Source organism: Ylistrum balloti, unplaced genomic scaffold (assembly GCF_031769215.1).
Source record: "Ylistrum balloti isolate Yb309-2 unplaced genomic scaffold, AGI_CSIRO_Ybal_v1 Utg370200, whole genome shotgun sequence".
Classification (NCBI taxonomy): Eukaryota; Metazoa; Mollusca; class Bivalvia; order Pectinida; family Pectinidae; genus Ylistrum; species Ylistrum balloti.
This window is the reverse complement of record NW_026782175.1, coordinates 549,941-570,710: the sequence shown is the minus strand read 5'-3', so window position 1 is coordinate 570,710 and position 20,770 is coordinate 549,941. Positions and strand designations below refer to the sequence as shown.

The 20,770-nt window shown below is 33.6% G+C and overlaps 1 protein-coding gene across 1 annotated transcript in view; it reads right to left on the bottom strand.

Moving 5' to 3' along the window:
- Window positions 1–10,752: 10,752 nt before the first annotated feature.
- LOC132551473 (sodium channel protein type 4 subunit alpha B-like) overlaps window positions 10,753–20,770 on the bottom strand; it is a 39,676-nt gene continuing 29,658 nt past the window's right edge. Inside the window, exons 22-29 of the mRNA XM_060215617.1 lie at window positions 20,190–20,363; window positions 19,528–19,650; window positions 18,434–18,700; window positions 18,102–18,155; window positions 17,525–17,662; window positions 17,123–17,230; window positions 13,549–13,819; window positions 10,753–12,958 (exon numbers count right to left, since the gene is read on the bottom strand). Coding sequence (XP_060071600.1) covers window positions 11,868–12,958; window positions 13,549–13,819; window positions 17,123–17,230; window positions 17,525–17,662; window positions 18,102–18,155; window positions 18,434–18,700; window positions 19,528–19,650; window positions 20,190–20,363 — 2,226 coding nt within the window. The 3' untranslated portion in view covers window positions 10,753–11,867. The remainder of the gene's footprint in view (window positions 12,959–13,548; window positions 13,820–17,122; window positions 17,231–17,524; window positions 17,663–18,101; window positions 18,156–18,433; window positions 18,701–19,527; window positions 19,651–20,189; window positions 20,364–20,770) is intronic.

Genomic DNA, 20,770 nt, shown 5'->3' with positions numbered 1-20,770 from the left:
TAACGTATTTTATATTTTCACGTCAGATAATAGGTGGGTAAATAAATTATATATTCTGTGGCAACAGTGTCGTAATAAAACAAAGAGTAGGGGGATATTGACTTATATCTGGTGTGTTCGGGATATTGACTTATATCTGGTGTGTTCGGGATATTGACTTATATCTGGTGTGTTCGGGATATTGACTTACATCTGGTGTGTTCGGGATATTGACTTATATCTGGTGTGTTCGGGATATTGACTTATATCTGGTGTGTTCGGGATATTGACTTACATCTGGTGTGTTCGGGATATTGACTTATATCTGGTGTGTTCGGGATATTGGAAAATGCCTCATATGAAGGGAGATATTGATTTATACCTGATGTGGTAGAGAGATATTGATATATACCTGATGTGGTAGAGAGATATTGATTTATACCTGATGTGGTAGAGAGATATTGATTTATACCTGATGTGGTAGGGAGATATTGATTTATACCTGATGTTGTAGGGAGATATTGATTTATACCTGATGTGGTAGAGAGATATTGATTTATACCTGATGTTGTAGGGAGATATTGATTTATACCTGATGTGGTAGGGAGATATTGATTTATACCTGATGTTGTAGGGAGATATTGATTTATACCTGATGTTGTAGGGAGATATTGATTTATACCTGATGTTGTAGGGAGATATTGATTTATACCTGATGTGGTAGGGAGATATTGATTTATACCTGATGTGGTAGAGAGATATTGATTGATACCTGATGTGGTAGAGAGATATTGATTTATACCTGATGTGGTAGGGAGATATTGATTTATACCTGATGTGGTAGGGAGATATTGATATATACTTGATGTGGTAGGGAGATATTGATATATACCTGATGTGGTAGGGAGATATTGATTTGCACCTGATGTCGTATTGAGACATTGATTTATACCTGATGTGGAAGGGAGATATTGATTTGTACCTGATGTGGTATTGAGATATTGATTGATACCTGATGTTGTAGGGAGATATTGATATATACCTAATGTGGTAGAGAGATATTGATATATACCTGATGTGGTAGGGAGATATTGATTTATACCTGATGTGGTAGGGAGATAATGATTTATACCTGATGTGGTAGGGAGATATTGATTTATACCTGATGTGGTAGGGAGATAATGATTTATACCTGATGTGGTAGGGAGATATTGATTTATACCTGATGTGGTAGGGAGATAATGATTTATACCTGATGTGGTAGAGAGATATTGATTTATACCTGATGTGGTAGGGAGATTTTGATTTATACCTGATGTTGTAGAGAGATATTGATTTATACCTGATGTTGTAGAGAGATATTGATTTATACCTGATGTGGTAGAGAGATATTGATTAATACCTGATGTAGTAGGGAGATATTGATTTATACCTGATGTGGTAGGGAGATATTGATTTATACCTGATGTGGTAGAGAGATATTGATTTATACCTGATGTGGTAGGGAGATATTGATTTATACCTGATGTTGTAGGGAGATATTGATTTATACCTGATGTTGTAGGGAGATATTGATTTATACCTGATGTTGTAGGGAGATATTGATTTATACCTGATGTGGTAGGGAGATAATGATTTATACCTGATGTGGTAGAGAGATATTGATTGATACCTGATGTGGTAGAGAGATATTGATTTATACCTGATGTGGTAGGGAGATATTGATTTATACCTGATGTGGTAGGGAGATATTGATATATACCTGATGTGAAAGGGAGATATTGATTTGTACCTGATGTGGTATTGAGATATTGATTTATACCTGATGTGGTAGGGAGATATTGATATATACCTGATGTGGTAGAGAGATATTGATTGATACCTGATGTTGTAGGGAGATATTGATATATACCTAATGTGGTAGAGAGATATTGATATATACCTGATGTGGTAGGGAGATATTGATTTATACCTGATGTGGTAGGGAGATAATGATTTATACCTGATGTGGTAGGGAGATATTGATTTATACCTGATGCGATAGAGAGATATTGATTTATACCTGATGTGGTAGGGAGATTTTGATTTATACCTGATGTTGTAGAGAGATATTGATTTATACCTGATGTTGTAGAGAGATATTGATTTATACCTGATGTTGTAGAGAGATATTGATTTATACCTGATGTGGTAGGGAGATATTGATTTATACCTGATGTGGTAGGGAGATATTGATTTATACCTGATGTTGTAGAGAGATATTGATTTATACCTGATGTGGTAGGGAGATATTGATTTATACCTGATGTGGTAGGGAGATATTGATTTATACCTGATGTGGTAGAGAGATATTGATTAATACCTGATGTAGTAGGGAGATATTGATTTATACCTGATGTGGTAGGGAGATATTGATTTATACCTGATGTGGTAGGGAGATATTGATTTATACCTGATGTTGTAGAGAGATATTGATTTATACCTGATGTGGTAGGGAGATATTGATTTATACCTGATGTTGTAGGGAGATATTGATATATTATCTGGTTAATTTGTTTAACACCTCAGACATTATCGGTATTGTTTCACACCTAATGTTGTATTAAAATATCGACTTTCATTCGCCTACACTAAATCCGACCAATGCGCTAAATATGTTTTGTCTAGTAAACAGAACTGTTGATATATAATTTATCAGCTGCAAAAATTGACGTATGAAATATTTCTATGAGAATACAAAAATATATGTATAAGGTTGATCTGATGCAATCTGACTGATACGTATTTGTGATGTATAAATACACTATTTATAACGATTTTATTTATACATGTAAGGTGTATCTGATACAATATGTATCTTTATCTGTAGACTGATACGTATTTGTGATGTATAAATACACTATTTATAACGGGTCTATACAATGTATTCGGTTATAACAATGTAAGTACTTACTCGATCAGAATTGTATTGTTTACACAATATACACTAAAACATCGTCAGTTTACTTACATACAGTTTTACGTATATATATCAAACAAAGATGTTAATGAATTACCTGTCATTTGTGTAAGATCTCCTCATTCAACTTCACATGAAATACTCCCAAATTGTCTAAGGTCGGCCATATTTAAACCAATTCAGACTAAATGTTTATATGTGCACATGTGCTGTAAGCCTTGTAAACTTGAAAATATTTTACTACATGGTGACATTTGTAATCAGACGAAGATAAATTGTTGGTGTAAATCTAAGGAAATTACGTTAGTTTAAAGACATTCTCTTGCACTAAGATCAGGACTATGCAAATTATATTTACTTACAAACGTATGACGTATAAGTAGAGTCATTGCCGTTATTTTCTGAACTGAACTATTTCTATAAAACAATCAAATCGTCGTATCTGAAACGTTTAAAACTTGATTCAGCTGACAAAGCTTTGACAAACTGTCTAACGACCCTGACTCTATCAATGTCTTACTGCTGTAGAGATTTACTGTCAATTATATTTTGATCTATAACTAAACTTTATAAAGTACATGTTTATTTAATAATTGGTTTAAAATCTATCAAGATGAAATTGAGATTATTTATCGTAATCTCTTTAGACAGTCTTTGTATCCTGTTTATGGTGATGTTTTAAGATAACTAAGCTTTATACATCCGGGGTCTTGTCTCAGGTGACTGAATGGTTGTTCTTTGTGAAAACACAATAGCATGTTTTGGTTTACAGGCGTTCGTCACAAATGGCTGCTTTTAGATGTTATCGATTTTATTGTGCGCGTTTCATACAAAGAAAGACACTAATTTCTGATCAATTAGATTTGGTTGTCTAAAAGCAGATATGTATTCCTCAATGATTCATGTTAGCGAGGGGAGTGTTGAGGATGAGTCGGGACACTGGGCTATCATATAAACGTCCTGTTTGTATTCTTTGACTGTGTGGGATAGGACCAATCGTTTGATTGAACATAGGAGCCAAATCTATCAAACTCAACGTGCACAAGATTAATCTATACGAAACATAGGTGCAGCCTCAATTACACTAACACAGAACCAAAAGCCTCTTCCGTTTTCAAATTGATGGATATCTTTGTTTGTTTTTACAGATACAGAAATAACTCGGGATGAATCATTTCAATAAATTAAAGTGTCATGTCTATTTAAATAAATGTTGATTATAAAATTTTGAAATTAAACCATGAAGAATCAAAATCAATAAAAGTAAGATTTGAAATTTCGGTTCTCTCGGAATCACTAGAAATTCGACAAGAATTGACCTGTCAGCGTTGTGAACGATTTGAAAATAATGTTCATTTGATTTTGTTTTCGTTTGATAGAAAACATGACTTCCTAGTCTTAATACAGTGTGAGTGTAGTTGTTTTGCTCATTTAAGAATCATTAAATAAGAGATGTGACGTGTTTTGAACACTCATTTGCTGAAAGTAAACACGCTATTACATATTTGATTGAACAATTCCAATAATACAATGCCTGCCATTGAAAAATCATGACAACGTCATCATAATCCAAACAGGAATTACATAAAACTAGAACAAGATGAGAGCAACTGAAGATTTACTAAGAGACTCCTAAAAATGTACAAGATGAATAAGATCAGGTGTTCCGGAAGAGTAAGTGTCTTCTACTTCATCGACGGCACCTGCCATTTAAATATTGATCAATCCAAGTAAGTAATCCCACGTTCTCAACTGAAAACAAGGAATACAACAACGGAACCAACAGGCAAACTAACGAGCATCAAACACGTCCAGGCTTCATATCGCAGAAAGAAATTCAATATTTCTCAGTGATATCAAGGACGGTTTTGAAAGCATGTGTTATGAGTTTGTCGTCAGTTGACGAATTCTTGCACGAATTTCGTGATAATGGGAACAGGCAGGCACTTGAATATTGAATCAATCGTGATATGTTAACACCATTGGCTGGGGATGCAATATTTTGTTGCGATACAGAAATGGAAAATGCATTAGATGGAAATTGAAATCATCACATTTATCATATAGTGCTCATGATGGTTTCGTTGTAGGAAAAGATCAAGATAAGCGGCTAATATAGAAGAGTCTGTCATTTCCTTTGCAAAGTCTTTGTGACCTGTCTTGATTAGCTCTTCGATAAGTTATGCTTCGTATGAAAACAAAAGCAAGGCAGCCAACGGAGGGGCGCAGTTACTTCTCATATGCAAGTCAGTTATCTGTTAGAAGATCGACGAAGATTTGTTTTGCTGTAGACATTAAAAAGGCTGCAACACGCAGAGCAGGATTTGCTCATACTTTACAGAGCAACAGGTCTCCGTTCAGACAGTTTTGATAGCTAAGAGTACATATCGTTAACCTCTCAAGTCCCCTGTTTTTACACTAAGTACTTTGATCGTATGTTGTTGTAGTTGTGGCATTTAAGTGGAAGTTTGTCGTATCTTTTAATTCATTCAATTTTTGATCGTTTTATACAGCGTGTATCTGACATTTTGAAATTTAAGAATTTTTAACATTAATTTATGACGATTGACATTATTGTAAATCAATGTTCCGTTATACTGACAATATGGTGAATTAATGTTCCGTTATACTGACAATATGGTGAATTAATGTTCCGTCATACTGACAATATGGTGAATTAATGTTCCGTCATACTGACAATATGGTGAATCAATGTTCCGTCATACTGACAATATGGTGAATTAATGTTCCGTCATACTGACAATATGGTGAATTAATGCTTGTTATAATAATTACATAATTGGTTGACAAATGGTACCAATTGGTTACAATGGTAACAAATGGTAACACTTGGTAACAATTGGTTACAATGGTAACAAATGGTAACAATTGTAAGTTAACCATTGTTCTGTTATTTTAGATAAAATTCTTATCAATCTGTCTGCAGTATCAATAAACATTTGTCGAACTGTCATCATAATTCTTATATTTGAATTTTATAATTTATTACTGCCTAATAGTATTTCATCTTTTCATAGTTTAAAGGTTAGTGACGGTTAACAATGCAGTTAAATTTGGACAAATATTTAAGTTGGGTTGAATATCTCATTGTAAACTTGAACTTGGTGATCAGTGTCGATTTTGACCCTATCTTCGTTGTTAGTTACAAATGTTTATTTCTCTTATCTGTCTCCTTCACCAAACAATAGTTGGACAACAAATGCAAAATGATCTTCAATGTTTTACAATGTTATGTAACCGAACTGATACGTTAGAATAGGACCAGTAAGTCAATAGTCGACAATTATCATTCTTCAAAACTACAGAAAACCCAGTTCTTGGCTAGGTGTCTTCAGAGATGACTTTACATAATTAAATATATATCGTCATACTCTTTAAGTTAGTAATGATAATATCTAGATCTAATCAAAAGTTGACTTCCTGTTTTAAAATTCATCAGGAAAGTCGGCATATTGATATAGTCAAAATATAAATGTAACACCATTTTATCATGTCTGGAAACAAATCCTAATCACACCAGAGTTTTTTATGAACAATAAATACTACAAGAGACAGAAGTTTAAAGCTTTGAAAATAATAAATTTGAATTTGTTTTTTAAAAGATAACATAAATTCATCAAATTGTGTATATTTTTATTTACATAAAGAATCAAGGTGTTAATGAACGAAGCAAAGATGGCATTAGAGTTTTGTGTGTCCTTCATAACATGCATTCTTGTGCATAAATATGGGTGTACATTGACGGCGAACCGTTTATGTACCAGTGTTTCGAGCCAAGCGGTCACATACACGTCATCAGGTAACACACATTCTCGTCTAAACAAAGCTTCTGTATTATCATGTTGATAAAATTGAGCTATTGAAGAGAAAATTACACACCTGGAGGCAAATCGTTGGTGTTAGACATCATCCAAAAAAACCGAACATTATTCACTTACACACTTTATTCATGACAAAAAAACACTGGGAAATGTTGTTAGGTAAGTAATATGAACTAAAGAAAACATGAAAAATTCCATATGGTTTCAAGCCCACATTCCAACTCCCCAGAGTTTTCTATTACGTCACTTCTGTCGGATCTTTCTAAAACGTGAGTAAAGGTAGATAACTCTGATGGGCAAGAATGGCGGACAGTCACCTTGAATACTTTGTTGGTGTCGCTCTCATAAAATATCACAAAAACACGACAGTGCGAGAACCTTACAGACAGTAACCACCGCCATTCAATATATTAGCGGAAACACGTGTATAGGGTATATATCCGAAGAAAAATGAGCGGTAGGCAGGATAGTTTACACGCAAATACATATACCAAAATTTCACTTATATGTATAAATCGTCTCGAGAATACCGTTACATTTAATGACATGAAAGCGACATATTGTCAGTATAAAAACCATTTTATCAAAATAACATATGAAAGTAAAATGCCCTTCATAAGTAATCAGTTAGCTTTAACAAGATTACAGATCAAAGTAGAAAAAAGAACTTGCTAACTCAACATTGTGATGGTGAATCCAAAAATACCGTGATTGAAAGAAAAGGGGGATAACCCTATATAATTAACATCTTCAATATGTTTGCGATTTTAAACGTTTTAGGGCTGGAGTATCTAGATTAGCCTTCCCTTTCATCTTTGTCTCTTCCAAAGTAATATAAGTAATATTGGCCATTGTTCTTCTAATCAAACGTATCGAAACAAAAATTATTCTTTAAAAATCACTAAATTATCTTTCGATTCGTCATTTTTTTTAAATAAACATTTTTTATGTTACGATGGTTTCATGTTTGACAAAACATTTTCAACGTTTCATTAGCAAGAACTGTTAAGTATATGTCGCACATTGATGTTACACCATCAGGTAAACCTAAGTTGACACGTAGTACATGTGACATGAAAAGATCATTTACATAGATGAAGAAAGAGTAAAACACAACTGTATGATACACAATCGGCCAGGGTGGATCTGGCTGTTAACGCAAACTAACTACAAAGACTTTCACGTTCAGTAATGTGATATATAATCACAATCAATTTACCAATATCTAGCAAGGACGAAAGTTGCCGAATAATGACGGAAACTGCCGGACAATGACGGATACAGTCGAATAAACTATGACGTAAATATTTTAACAATGATACAGAAAAGGAAACGGTTTAGTAGACTAACTAATATGGATCAGTTTTATCTATGAGTGCCTTAACCCACAAATATCTATTCCTCAATGACGCATCAAATTGATTCTGCAAGACCAGTTCTCTGGCGTTAACAGTCTCGGTCAACGCTTACAAAAATGCGAAGTATGACAGAAATGGAAAGAATCACTGCAAGGCATTAGATAGTGGATCAGTTTCTCTCTCTTGTCCTGGCTTTGCCAAAGATTTTCGAGGAAATCAAATCTATAAATATATATTTGATCTCGGATATCATTCCTTGTCCGAAAGTTTGTATTTAAAGGATATTTTTCGGAACATTTAAGATAATTTAAGAAAATATTTTGATGTTATGATAATACCCTATTGTTAGGAAAGTTAACCTTCAACTGTAAGGTTCATTCTAACTTCAGTGTAGAACTCAATATTATTTCAAATGATGGTGCTAGCTTGTACCGTATTTACCTCGGGTATTTGTGTATCGTTTACCAGTACAGTATTAGAGGACATGTTTAAGAAGACTAATTATCCACTATAGGCCGAAATTATGACTGACAATCTACGGCTAAGAGATGCATGATAAGTGTCACTTTTAACTTGAAGCTATAAGGACATCCGACTACAGATCATGGAAGATGCATACATTCATTTACAATGGCTCGGAAATATGAACATAACGTTTCCTCTTTAGCTACAAGTTCAATGGTATGATACTGGAGTAACTAGTCTATATATTTATATATATATATATGCGTTTATATATAATACATAATAGGTGAAAAAATAGTTACAATGCCGCAAGGTCATGATTTAAACATTTCAAATCAATTCTGAACCAATTAAGAAAATGTCCAATATCTCCTTCTGAAATCCTGAGCAAACCCATGTTCTTAGTAGTCACAACAGATTTCTTTTTCGGATTACTGTAGAGAATGTTCCCGGGTTTTCTGTCTTTTTTATGAACTCTGTAAAAACAACCGCCTGAATCCACCCCGCCACCTTTGAACATATTTTAGGTATGAGGGACATAAACGTTATTTCAGAACGGTTCAACAGTAAACAAGTACAATTTGACAAATCATACAAGGACATTATATAATACCTATCACAAACAGTAAACACGAATAAGTATTTTGCATAGTATTATGATTTCTAACTAATAATCGGGTACTCGTTCAATTGTAACTATAGTATCCGCTGATTTACGACACAATTTAAGAATTCCCATCACAACGATGACATTATGTACTTTCATTTGTGGTATCAATTCTTATCTTTCATGGATTATATTTGTTTTCACAGCAAACTGTGTTTGTGATGGTTTTTGTGCAAAGAAATATTGGTTTCTCATATACACTTGTGAATCCTGTGAAATCTGGTCATTATAATCCTGATAAATTATAAATAGTTTATCATTATTTTGTTTAACTTAATCTGGAGAAGAAGACTTTTTGTCCCAAGATCACACATCTGGAATTTGAAATGACAGTCAACTTATTTCCGGATGTTAAAAAGTTCAAAATACTGCTATTATCTTTATATAAAATCATGGAATGGTATTGTTTTACAATATTATAATATACGAGACATAACAATTGGCTTAAGTCAAATACACATGTAAACTTGTTTCCTCCCGACACGGTCGGTAGCCATGGGCACGATTACACAACCGCTATGCATGTTAATAAGTCGTCAATTTAAAAACATGTAAACATTGATAGAATCCACTAAAACACGTCCTAACGTTAATAAGATAACTTATTGTCGTATTTTGACAAAATAGGGGTTTCCCTTTATGATAACTTATGGCAAAAGTCAATATGGGTTTTTCCTATACCAGAAATCGTCCATTAAGGTTAAGTGTTAAGCAAAAACCGGCGGAGCGCCAAAGTCATGGAGTTGATAAGCTGGTCCCAATGTCGCTGTACATGGGGTTTAATTCAGTTCTATTAGATTTACTGATATCTCTTTGGTTTAAATACTTCAAAAGATAAAGACTGGCCTAGGTGGTTAAATTGCCTACTTTGTATACGTCTTATATATTCAACTGCACACTCCTTAAACAGAAGCGACGAAAATTCAAATAAAAGCGAGACTAGATGGAAATTTCTGGTTTTCGCTATAGAATAAAAGCATCATATTAGAGGGTATAAAATTGCGTAAGGATATACACATACTAGATTCAATAAAATGCTTATTCAACATCAGAGAGATATAGTGTGTGAAATGATAAACGAAAGTGTGAACAACCTTCAAGCTTCGAAAGCTGTCCACAACACGATGACGGACAAAATGGGGGGTAGGGGTATGTATGAAGAGAATTTGTTTGGAGAAAACGTCTGAACAGTTAACTAACCCGTATATCAACACCAATTATTGATCTCGGGTTCGACACCCTTTATACTGTATCATACTTGAACGTTTCATAATTACTATATACAGATATACGAAAATTTTCATATCAATAATTTTATGAGCAAAATACAGTTATTACCGCGCAGTTCTAAATTTAGCAGGCCTTTGTTTTTCTAGATTTTCTTCCTTTCTAAACATTTTTCTTTTCAATAATTTATCTTATTACTGAGATGAAACAACGTTTCAAATTTAACAACAATTTCTTTCCAAAACAAGCGCCATCAAAACCTTTTTTAAATGTGTAAATACAATATCAACAAGTTTATATCTATACTTCTGAGATCAATTTCTTAACGAAACTCTGACGTAAGAAAAACATATTCAAATAGATATATAGCTGCTCCCGTCCAGAAAAAAAAACATTTTTTACACGTGCTACGACAGCTATCACGAATCATTACGTAAGCAAAAGAGGCCTATATTCTATAACACGTGACATTGATAAAAAAATTCCTTCACTTGTGATTATGGTGTAAAGCCTTTTTAATGTCGCCGTATATGTAGTAGCTATGATGATGATTTTGAAATAGAAAGCAAATTTCAACATTTATTTTTAATATGCTGAAACGATTTTTAAAGGAAACGACTATTTCCTTTGTTGATCGCAGGCGGACGAATGTTATCCTATTATATTTCTGCTGTCTTAGTTGGCGTTATTTTTTCATATCGATGTTGATATAGTTTAATAATGTAGCAAGTTTTTTTTTTTTTTTTTTAAAAAAAAAAAGGGCGGACAACTCTTCCAGGGTTCAATGTCACTAGGTTTAGGATATTATTGATTTTTCAAGAAAAAAAAGTACCAATGATTTATTAGTTTAACATACTGAAGTGTCGTCAATATTTTATCTGATATATATTTAATTGAATATTGAATAATTACAGCGATTTTGCTGTTTTTCTGTGCACGATCTGCATATTAAAAAAACCTTTACACTTTGATGTTTTAGACTGACTCGTAAAAGTTGTAATTCATTACATATATGTTCATCAGGATTAGGTAGGCACAAGCAGAGGAGAAATGTATGTAACAACAATCAATTCACGTTTAAATTTTCTCACAAATTGAGTGGGGAGATAAACATTGATACATAACGATACATGTCATATGTACGTACAAGAGATTGCATCCTAAAACCTTGTAAATGGAAAGACATACTGACCCATTATTGAGTATCTCACTTTAAGATCAAATTCATTTCAAAACTAGACGAAGACGCTTCATTCTATATGGATCATATGAAGCTGACGTACGAAGCCAGCGTTCCTGCTTCACAGGCTTATAAGCCACGTATCTACGTCATTCCTTATGTTCATTACAGAAAGTGATACCCGGAAATATCACGCCACCACGTCACTATCCGGTCCTAGTTCGACCGTTTTTTGTTCAGAGGGAGTAATCGCTTCGGTTCCTTCCTTTTTTTCAATTTGGTCATCGTTTTCATCTCCCTCCTTTTCAATTTCCGGTTTTCCCTGAGGTGTTGTGTCGGCCATGGCTTCATCATATGACATAGGCGGTGCACCAAGCTCTCCTCGCCTTCGTCTATATGCCCGATAAGCTTTCTGAATCAACCGTGCTGCATAATGTTCTTTCTGTCTCATAAGAGTTGAACTTATCGGTTTGTACTCCACATTTTCTTTAGGACCACCCGCGTCCGTTGGAATATCCCCAGTGTCGGACGTCCCAAGGAAGTTCTTTGTCAGAGCATCCAAGATGTCTCTACAGAAACACATGTCGCCCTCACAAATGGCTATGTCTAGCTTCACTAGGAGGAAATGATTTGGTTTTGGAAGTCTTAAAGGTTCCTCTAGATAATCTACAAAATCTGATAACTTTTCTAAAGCTATAAATTGTGTTGCATCCGGATCGAACTTTTCCCACTTTTCGTAATACATATCAAAATCGTCTGGAGTCAATCCTTGTTGGACATCCTCTGTGGCTTGGCTGAAGTTCTCCAGAATAACGGCTATATACATGTTCACTACAACTAGAAAGCTGATAACAAGATAAGTGACAAGGTAGAACACTGCCATCTCGTATGTTCCGCAGTTATCTTCTTCCTCTTCACAATCTTCCTCATTTGAAAGTCCGGCAAGAGCTGAATCCCAGCCTGCAGAAGTACACATTTGAAATAGCAATATAATACTTCTACCGAAGGTCTCAAAGTTGAAGCAATCGTCCAACCCGCCAGTGTGTTTTACATGCATGAAGAAGTTCATTCCAAAAGTGGCATAGATAAACATAACTAAGAATAATAACAAGCCAATGTTAAAAAGAGCTGGCAGGGATACGGCTAACGAGAAAAGTAATGTCCTAATTCCTTTGGCCGATTTCACCAATCGTAATACACGACCAACACGGAAGACTCTCACGACTCGCAACAAAGTTGGCGACACCAAAAAATCCTCCATTGCATCAGAAAGCATAATACCTGAAAAGTAGAAATTATTTTGGGTTTTTACAATGCCATATTTCTTGTCAAATGCCACGATAGGAATTAATGACAAAAAATATCAAAAAATCAGAAATACTGTAGTAGCAAAAACAGTGTAGGGGAGACAACTCGAGTTTATCAAATGTTTTTAAAAAAAAGTGATGTAATCCAACTTGCATAAGATATCATCTTTCCGTGAACATATTCGATCGAAACTAACAACCTCGCGAGTATATAACGATTACGAATATGTCAACGGTTTAGCATACGAAAATCAGTTAAAGTTTTGATGAAAACCTCTTGGGTGAATTGGTACACTAATATGATATGTATATAATTGACACAAACTGAATGATATAAATTATTACGTGAGAAATTTATTTGAAAATATTACCAAAGTATTAACGTTAATAAAAAGGTATTAATATTAAAATTTGAATGAAAATCTATGTTAAATAGTTTATTCCACACGTATTTGCTTGTATATTGTAAATACAATCAAAATTTCAAATCTAAATATACGTGTAGTATTAACTCTTTGAAAGAATAAGTCATGTTTTGAACTGACCTTCTAATAAATTACTTACCTAATACAGACAAAACTACCACAACGAAGTCGAATATATTCCATGGAATTTTGAAGTAATATTGTCTCAGTCCTATTATTTTGAGCAAGCATTCAATCGTGAAAATTATGATGAAAGAAAGATTAATGAAATACAACACGTCAGTGAAAAGTTTCGTCTGTTTGTAGTGTTCCATTGCCATGGTTACCATATTCAGCATGATGATAAGCATGATACCAATATCAAACATTTGATTCGATGTAATGTCGAAGATCAGGGCTGCGATCTTAATCTGTGAACAGAACAAAAATGTACAATGCAGTAAGATATATAGATAAGAACGAGGCACCAACAAAGCATTATACATTTAAATATACATTCAAAATTATATATTCTTAAATAATAATTTATAAATCATGATAAAATTAAACAGCATGAAACCTCATTCACTTTAATCAGTTTCAGCGTGTTGACACACATACATAAATATATATATACTTGTACATAAATCCAAAATCATATGTCGTAACATCGTTGATATGATATAAAATTTTATCTTTAATTTGAATTATCAAATATCATTACATAGCAAAGATGAAAGTAAGTAAGAAATGTAAGGAAAAGAGCACATGTAAGACTAACTTCAATTCAGAGGATGCGAGAAAAGATTTCAAAATTCTGAAATTCATGTTAGACACACAGTTAACTGTTATCAGTAGTTTGAGTAAGGAATAGAAAAGTGCTGTTAACATGCTACAATCAGTCTTACTGTTTAGTACCAGTGAAACATACGAAAATTGTACAAAACACACATGATTAAATAGCACCTTTTAATACACATCTAGACTTTGAGACAGTAATGTCAAATACTGAACCACTCTACATCATACAACTGTTTCATCCTTCTAGGACTCTTTAGTGTTTCGTCCTTCTAGGACTCTTTAGTGATGCTACATCATACAACTATTTTGTCCTTCTAGGACTCGTCAGTGATGACACATCGTACAACTGTTTCGTCCTTCTAGGACTCTTTTGTGATGCTACATCATACAGCTATTTCGTCTTTCTAGGACTCGTCAGTGATGCTACATCATACAGCTATTTCGTCCTTCTAGGACTCTTTTGTGATGCTACATCATACAGCTATTTCGTCTTTCTAGGACTCGTCAGTGATGCTACATCATACAGCTATTTCGTCCTTCTAGGACTCTTTTGTGATGCTACATCATACAGCTGTTTCGTCCTTCTAGGACCGGTCAGTGATGCTGCATCATACAGCTATTTCGTCCTTCCAGGACTCGTCAGTGATGCTACATCATACAATGTTTCGTCCTTCTAGGACTCGTCATTGATTCTAAGGGCCTAAATTGCTGATAACTCAGGGACTGAACTTTGATAACTAGGTCAATGTCCTGAGCTGAAAAATTTCTCCTTTTTTACTCTGTATATTTATGTGTGTTTGATACTCTATCTTACGTCTATAAAGAACTACAGGCTGCATGTCGATGTAGACAGTTGGATCGTTTGAGATAATCATTTTATCATTGCTAGTAATTGTCTCAGAGAGGCAATAATTTCTACAAGTATCAGACCGTCGGTTTTCTTGGGGGTTTTTTTATTTGTTTTGTTTGTATTTTTAACAGACCGTAACAAGAATGCATTTCGTTCACATGTATCGTACAGCTGCAGTTTATAAGCTAATGAATGTCAAACAATTTTTCTGTTGCAGGCCTAAAGTAACAGAATGTAACATCTTGTTCATTGTGTTTATCTGCGGTCGAATGTGTCATTAAAATTACCGTCTATTTTCTTTGGTGGAATCATATTTAATTGATACCTGTTAAACCCATTTGTGAAAAACATACAAAGATAACGTAAGTCACGGTTAATCTTGGTTTTATTTTTCGTCCGAGTCAGTTTCTGATGTTATTTAATATGTCATAATGTGTAGGTCATTTAAATTACATAATGATTTGATAAAGTTCAAGCTAGTGCAAAAGGTGCTATGGAAGAACTTGTCGAATACATGCAACAAATATGTATTAGTGTGAGGCATGCGAACTTGCAAACATGCGGGAGAAAAAAGTGCTTTTAACATGACACCATAGATACTTATACTGTTACAACTGAGATATTAGAAAACTTGTTTTCTGTGTCGTATCATTAATCAAATATTCACTGAATTAAACATGGATAATTAAATAGATGGACATTTCACAAAATTTCATATCGGTGACTTTTTAAAATGTTTAAGGAAAAATTTGAAGAAAACGGTTTTCATGTCTTAAAAAAAACCAGAAAACCGACACAGAAAAAAAGTGTATCCGGTTATACAGGAGGTTATATATATATATCAAACGGTAGGGAGAGGATAACATCCATTAGGTATAGTTGGGGCAAATGCAGGTATGGTGGGAATTGTTTCAAGTATTTGTCATTTTTTGAAACACATATGTATATTTATGTCCTGCATATGAATAGCGCATTACAAAACACATGAGAACATCTTTTTGAAAGAGAGACTGTGAACATGAAATGAGAAAACCATACACAAACATGGTTCGATTTGTTAATAAATTAATATTAACAATATCGAACGGCCTTCTCACTCGCCGTTTTCCTGTCCTAAAACTGTAAAATCGGAGAACTTTGGTCTTCAGAAAATTTGGAGTGAAACTATGCATTTTAGGAGAAAAATTTTACAAGATAAATTTCAATAGTGTAATCAATTTTGGTTTAACTTTTCAATAAAATCTGAAAATAAAATGAATCAGATTATTAAAATAAATCAATTTAAAAGCAATCTCCCACGCGCGCATGTCAATAAATGTAAATAATGGGAAACATGCGTACTACTGATTTAATGTCACGTGACAAATTATCTTCATACATATCATAAACTTAATTGATAACAATATTACAAGGAAATCAACATTCATATCAATTTGTTATTAAGTAAATAAATTCACAACGAAAGATGTAAAAAAAATTCAACACGGTGAAACGGGGTAAAAATTCATATCAGCATATCGGCATTCTATTGAATTCAGTGCTGTGCTTTAGTAAAAATAGATCAAAAAAAGTCCTCTGAATTCTGATAAGATGCACATCTATATGTCTAAGTGTTGACAAGTTTTAGAAAATTGAGAAATTCGTGATTTTGTGATACAAAGTTTACCACTAAAAAGTTTTTATGTGGAAAATAGATTAAAAAGGTGCATCTATTCAGATGGAAATGAGGATTTATTTAAAAACTAACAGATGGTTTTGGTATCGATTTCTGGGGAGCTTTTGACGACATCCTCTTCATAGCCGCGTAATACTTTTTCTGGTCCTCTGTCATAAACATCTCTAGCGACCCACCAGCCTGCAGAAGGATATGTACGCATTGATCAAGTAAGGAAAAGACAAGTACACATGCATGAAGCCAGCAAAGCAAGCATGTCGCAGTAGAGAGGACACAGGTGACAACGCCCACAGAGACTAAGACCGACGAATCAACGCCAGGTTTGAGACACAGGGACACTTGATTGACAGGGCACGAAGTAGTCAGAGATTTTGTTTATATTATATTATATGCTTGCTTTTAACTGACTTCTGGTCTAGGAATTGATTTCTGGGGTGCTTTCGAAGCCATCCTCTTCATTGCTTTGTAGTATTTCTTCTGATCCTCAGTCATGAAGAGTTCTAACGAACCTCCTGCCTATGAACAGCGAGAAGGTGATACATGATGATTTGAGATGAAAACAATTGAAGAGTTACTTCCCTTGCTTACGTTTTGATTACCTACCTCAGCAAACCAATAAAAGGATAGTTGAAAAAACGCAAAAACAGAATATCACCAGCGGTAAGCTTAAAAATTAAAACGTATGGTAAAAATGGTAGATTAACATGGTTTTGAAACAAAAATCATGTAAAAAATTTTTATCGACATCAGTAGTATATCTTTTTTTTTTAATTCAATTCCCTTTCTTGCTTCAATTCACATCATCCTTACCTTTTTCTTTTGCTGATTAAAGTTGTCGATAATAACACCTATGAACAAGTTTAGTGTGAAGAAGGACCCAAAAATAATGAAGAAGACAAAATACAGGTAATACAAGATGTTTTTTTCTCGTAGTGGCTGCTCGTCCAACTGCAATCAAAATATAGAATTTCATAGTGATCGTCAAACAGATATGATCCGGAAGTGTTTTTTTTAAACCCGGGTTTGCTGAATCACAAAATTGGTGAAATAACCTTACAAGGAATTTGTCATAAGATACCAAAAGGAATATTTATATGAATTTTGGAAAGGTATGGACCTAACCTTTTAAATGATCAGTTCCAGTATTTAGACATAAATAAAAGTAGATGTCCCCCGGATAGGTAAGAAACTGTGTTTAATGTTTTAACGTATTTTTCACAAAAAAATAAAGAATGCAATAAGTATGATTTTATTTTCAAGTCAGTAATTGACGAAATAATCATATTTATCAGAGATTGTGATATTTGTTTATCGAAATTAAAAGTCTTACGTACACTGATACGAAATTAACAACGTGAAATAAGCTCGAGTAAACAAGCATACTTACCTTCGTTATGTCGATGGCATCGTCCATGATTAATGTCCACCCCTTGTATGTCGCCTAAGATATATACATTAACATATGATATCATGAAGAAATACGATATTTGTCAGGCACTTCGAAACTTCTCATCAGTTTAGGAATTAATACTATTTTATTAAAAGATTCAGTATGAAATTCTAGATTCATCGTTTGATTACGTGTATTTATCTACCGTAATATAACTTAAAAGACTTGCAGTATATTCGAATCAGATTTCCCAATAGGACTGTATTACGTTTGGGCAAAAACGTAGTTGTGAGGTCATATTAATATTCATATCATTTGATTATACCTACCACTTGGAAGAGGGCCAGATAAGCGTTTAACACATTGTCAAAGTTCACTCTCGCGTTAATCCATTTGTATCCTTCAGTGTTATTACAAACAGTTTTGTTCGGGATTTCTGATGGTAACACCTTAACGCCTTCCAAGTTAACACACTTATGAAATTTCCCCGAGAAAAATTGCACTCCGACTATACCAAAGATCAACCAGAATACTAGACACACAAGAAGCACATTGAAAATGGAAGGGATGGCTTTGATCAGAGCGTTGACGACAACCTGCAAGGAAACACAATATTAAACCGAATGAAAGGGAAAATGATGAAATCATCCTATACAAACATCCACTGCACTTTGTCCTCGAAGATAAAGTCAAGAAATATCGATCAGATTCAGAAAGTGGCTTTTAAGACATGCAAAGGTCAAAGTTTGATAAATAAAAAAAAATCACTGAAAGTAACACGGGTTTTGTATAAATCTGACAAAAAGTCTTTCAGAAGTGTTGTCATCAAAACTTAATGCGTAAGATATCAGAAGATATTTTGTTTCAAGAAAACAAAGGGCAAATCTTATAAATGGAAAAATCATTTTGGAACAGTTGTGATAAAACATAAGATTTTTTGTTGTTAATTTTTGTTTAAAATATTTCTTGAAATTTCTATCAATTTGGATTTTATTTTATGTGTGCATAGGACTTTAATAATTAATGGAGATATTTCACGGACACGCAGCAATGATATCAGTAATTTTCCAGGTAAAGCAGATGCGACTTTCTTGCTACAAACCGTTAAATCTACGAGAAAAGTTTGCAGGAGTTTATTTTCCTTAATACATCAATTTCAAATTATCATTTTTCATCATTCATCAGTCATATCAAGCAATCTTAACTCCATTTTCGACATTTATTTTAAAAAGCAGAAAATAGTATACGTAACTCAATGCATTTAAAACACGTTACGGTTCATTGTATAGAAACCTATATGTTTAAGATAAAATAACATAATTTTTACTAACAAAAACGAAAACAAACGAACATGAAGATTAATACTTTAGATTAGGATTAACTAGCTAACGATGATCTGAAACCGTATATTTAACAACGTTACCCTCATTCCTTCCCATCTAGATATAGCTCTGAGGGGACGAAGAGCTCTCAGGGTCCTCATCGCTTTGAATGCTCCTACATCAGTAATATTCATTGATTCTGCTATTAACATAACAATGGAAATCTGCAATAGATATTCAAAATCGTTCATTCCCTACAGGTGACCATGTCGAATTCGAACAAGCTACAAATAAATGTATAATACCAACCAAACTCGTAAGTCTATATACCCGTACTACAGGTGATACAGGTGTTACAAATTGTGGCCATTTAAGAAAATTTTATATGTCAGCAATTTGGAAAGAAAAAATGTGTGTAATCCATTAACCTTTCGTAAATATAAACGAAATAATCAGTGTTTATTAAATTTTAATCTGACAATGAAGTGTTTCGACAAATTTCATGTAATCTAAATTCTAAAAATAAATATTAAGATTAAACCTGTCTACTTAAGCATTTTAGCTGATCGGACAAATATAATGTTATCCAGCCGATAAGAACTAGTTCCAGTTTTTGTTACGTTGGATAGTAGATTTTCCTAACTGTACACTGTACAAAAATCATCCATGGATGTGACCTTTCACTACAAAGTTAGAATGAAGTATAGACAAATAATGACCTGAAACTTTGTTGTGCTGGATACATGTAGATCTATACACTTACGAGCACAATAATGAAGTCCAACCAACACCAAGCATCCGTGAAATATTTCTTGTATCCAAAGGCAAGCCACTTGATCAACATTTCCACGATGAAGACTGTCGTGAATACTTTATCCAAATAGGATAATATCATTTGCAACACAGGTCTTTCGGGTAAATATATGTCTTCAATCGCCTGTTCAACAGAAATATGAAATAAAAGTTTAACTTTTTGAAAGTATAAAGAAGAATGAGGAAGAAAATAGGCTTATGTTGATAATTAAACATCACAAAAAACCAACTAGAATATATCAACATGTCAAAATAATCGTAATCTTAACTCAAATTTAACAAAACTAAAGAAAGATTTACATGAAGAGTTCTGAAAAAGTACGGGTTTCCGGAAGAGTAAGCGTCTTCTGCTTCATCGACGATACCGGCCATATTTTAGGTGATCGGACTATAGACTAAAATAAATGTGACCATGGACTCATCTAGATGTAACCCCCACCCCGACTCTCCTTGTTTTTTTCTCTCTTTTTTTTTGAAACAATTTTAACTTAATCGGTTGATATATTGTTCACACACTGTTCATTTTCAATG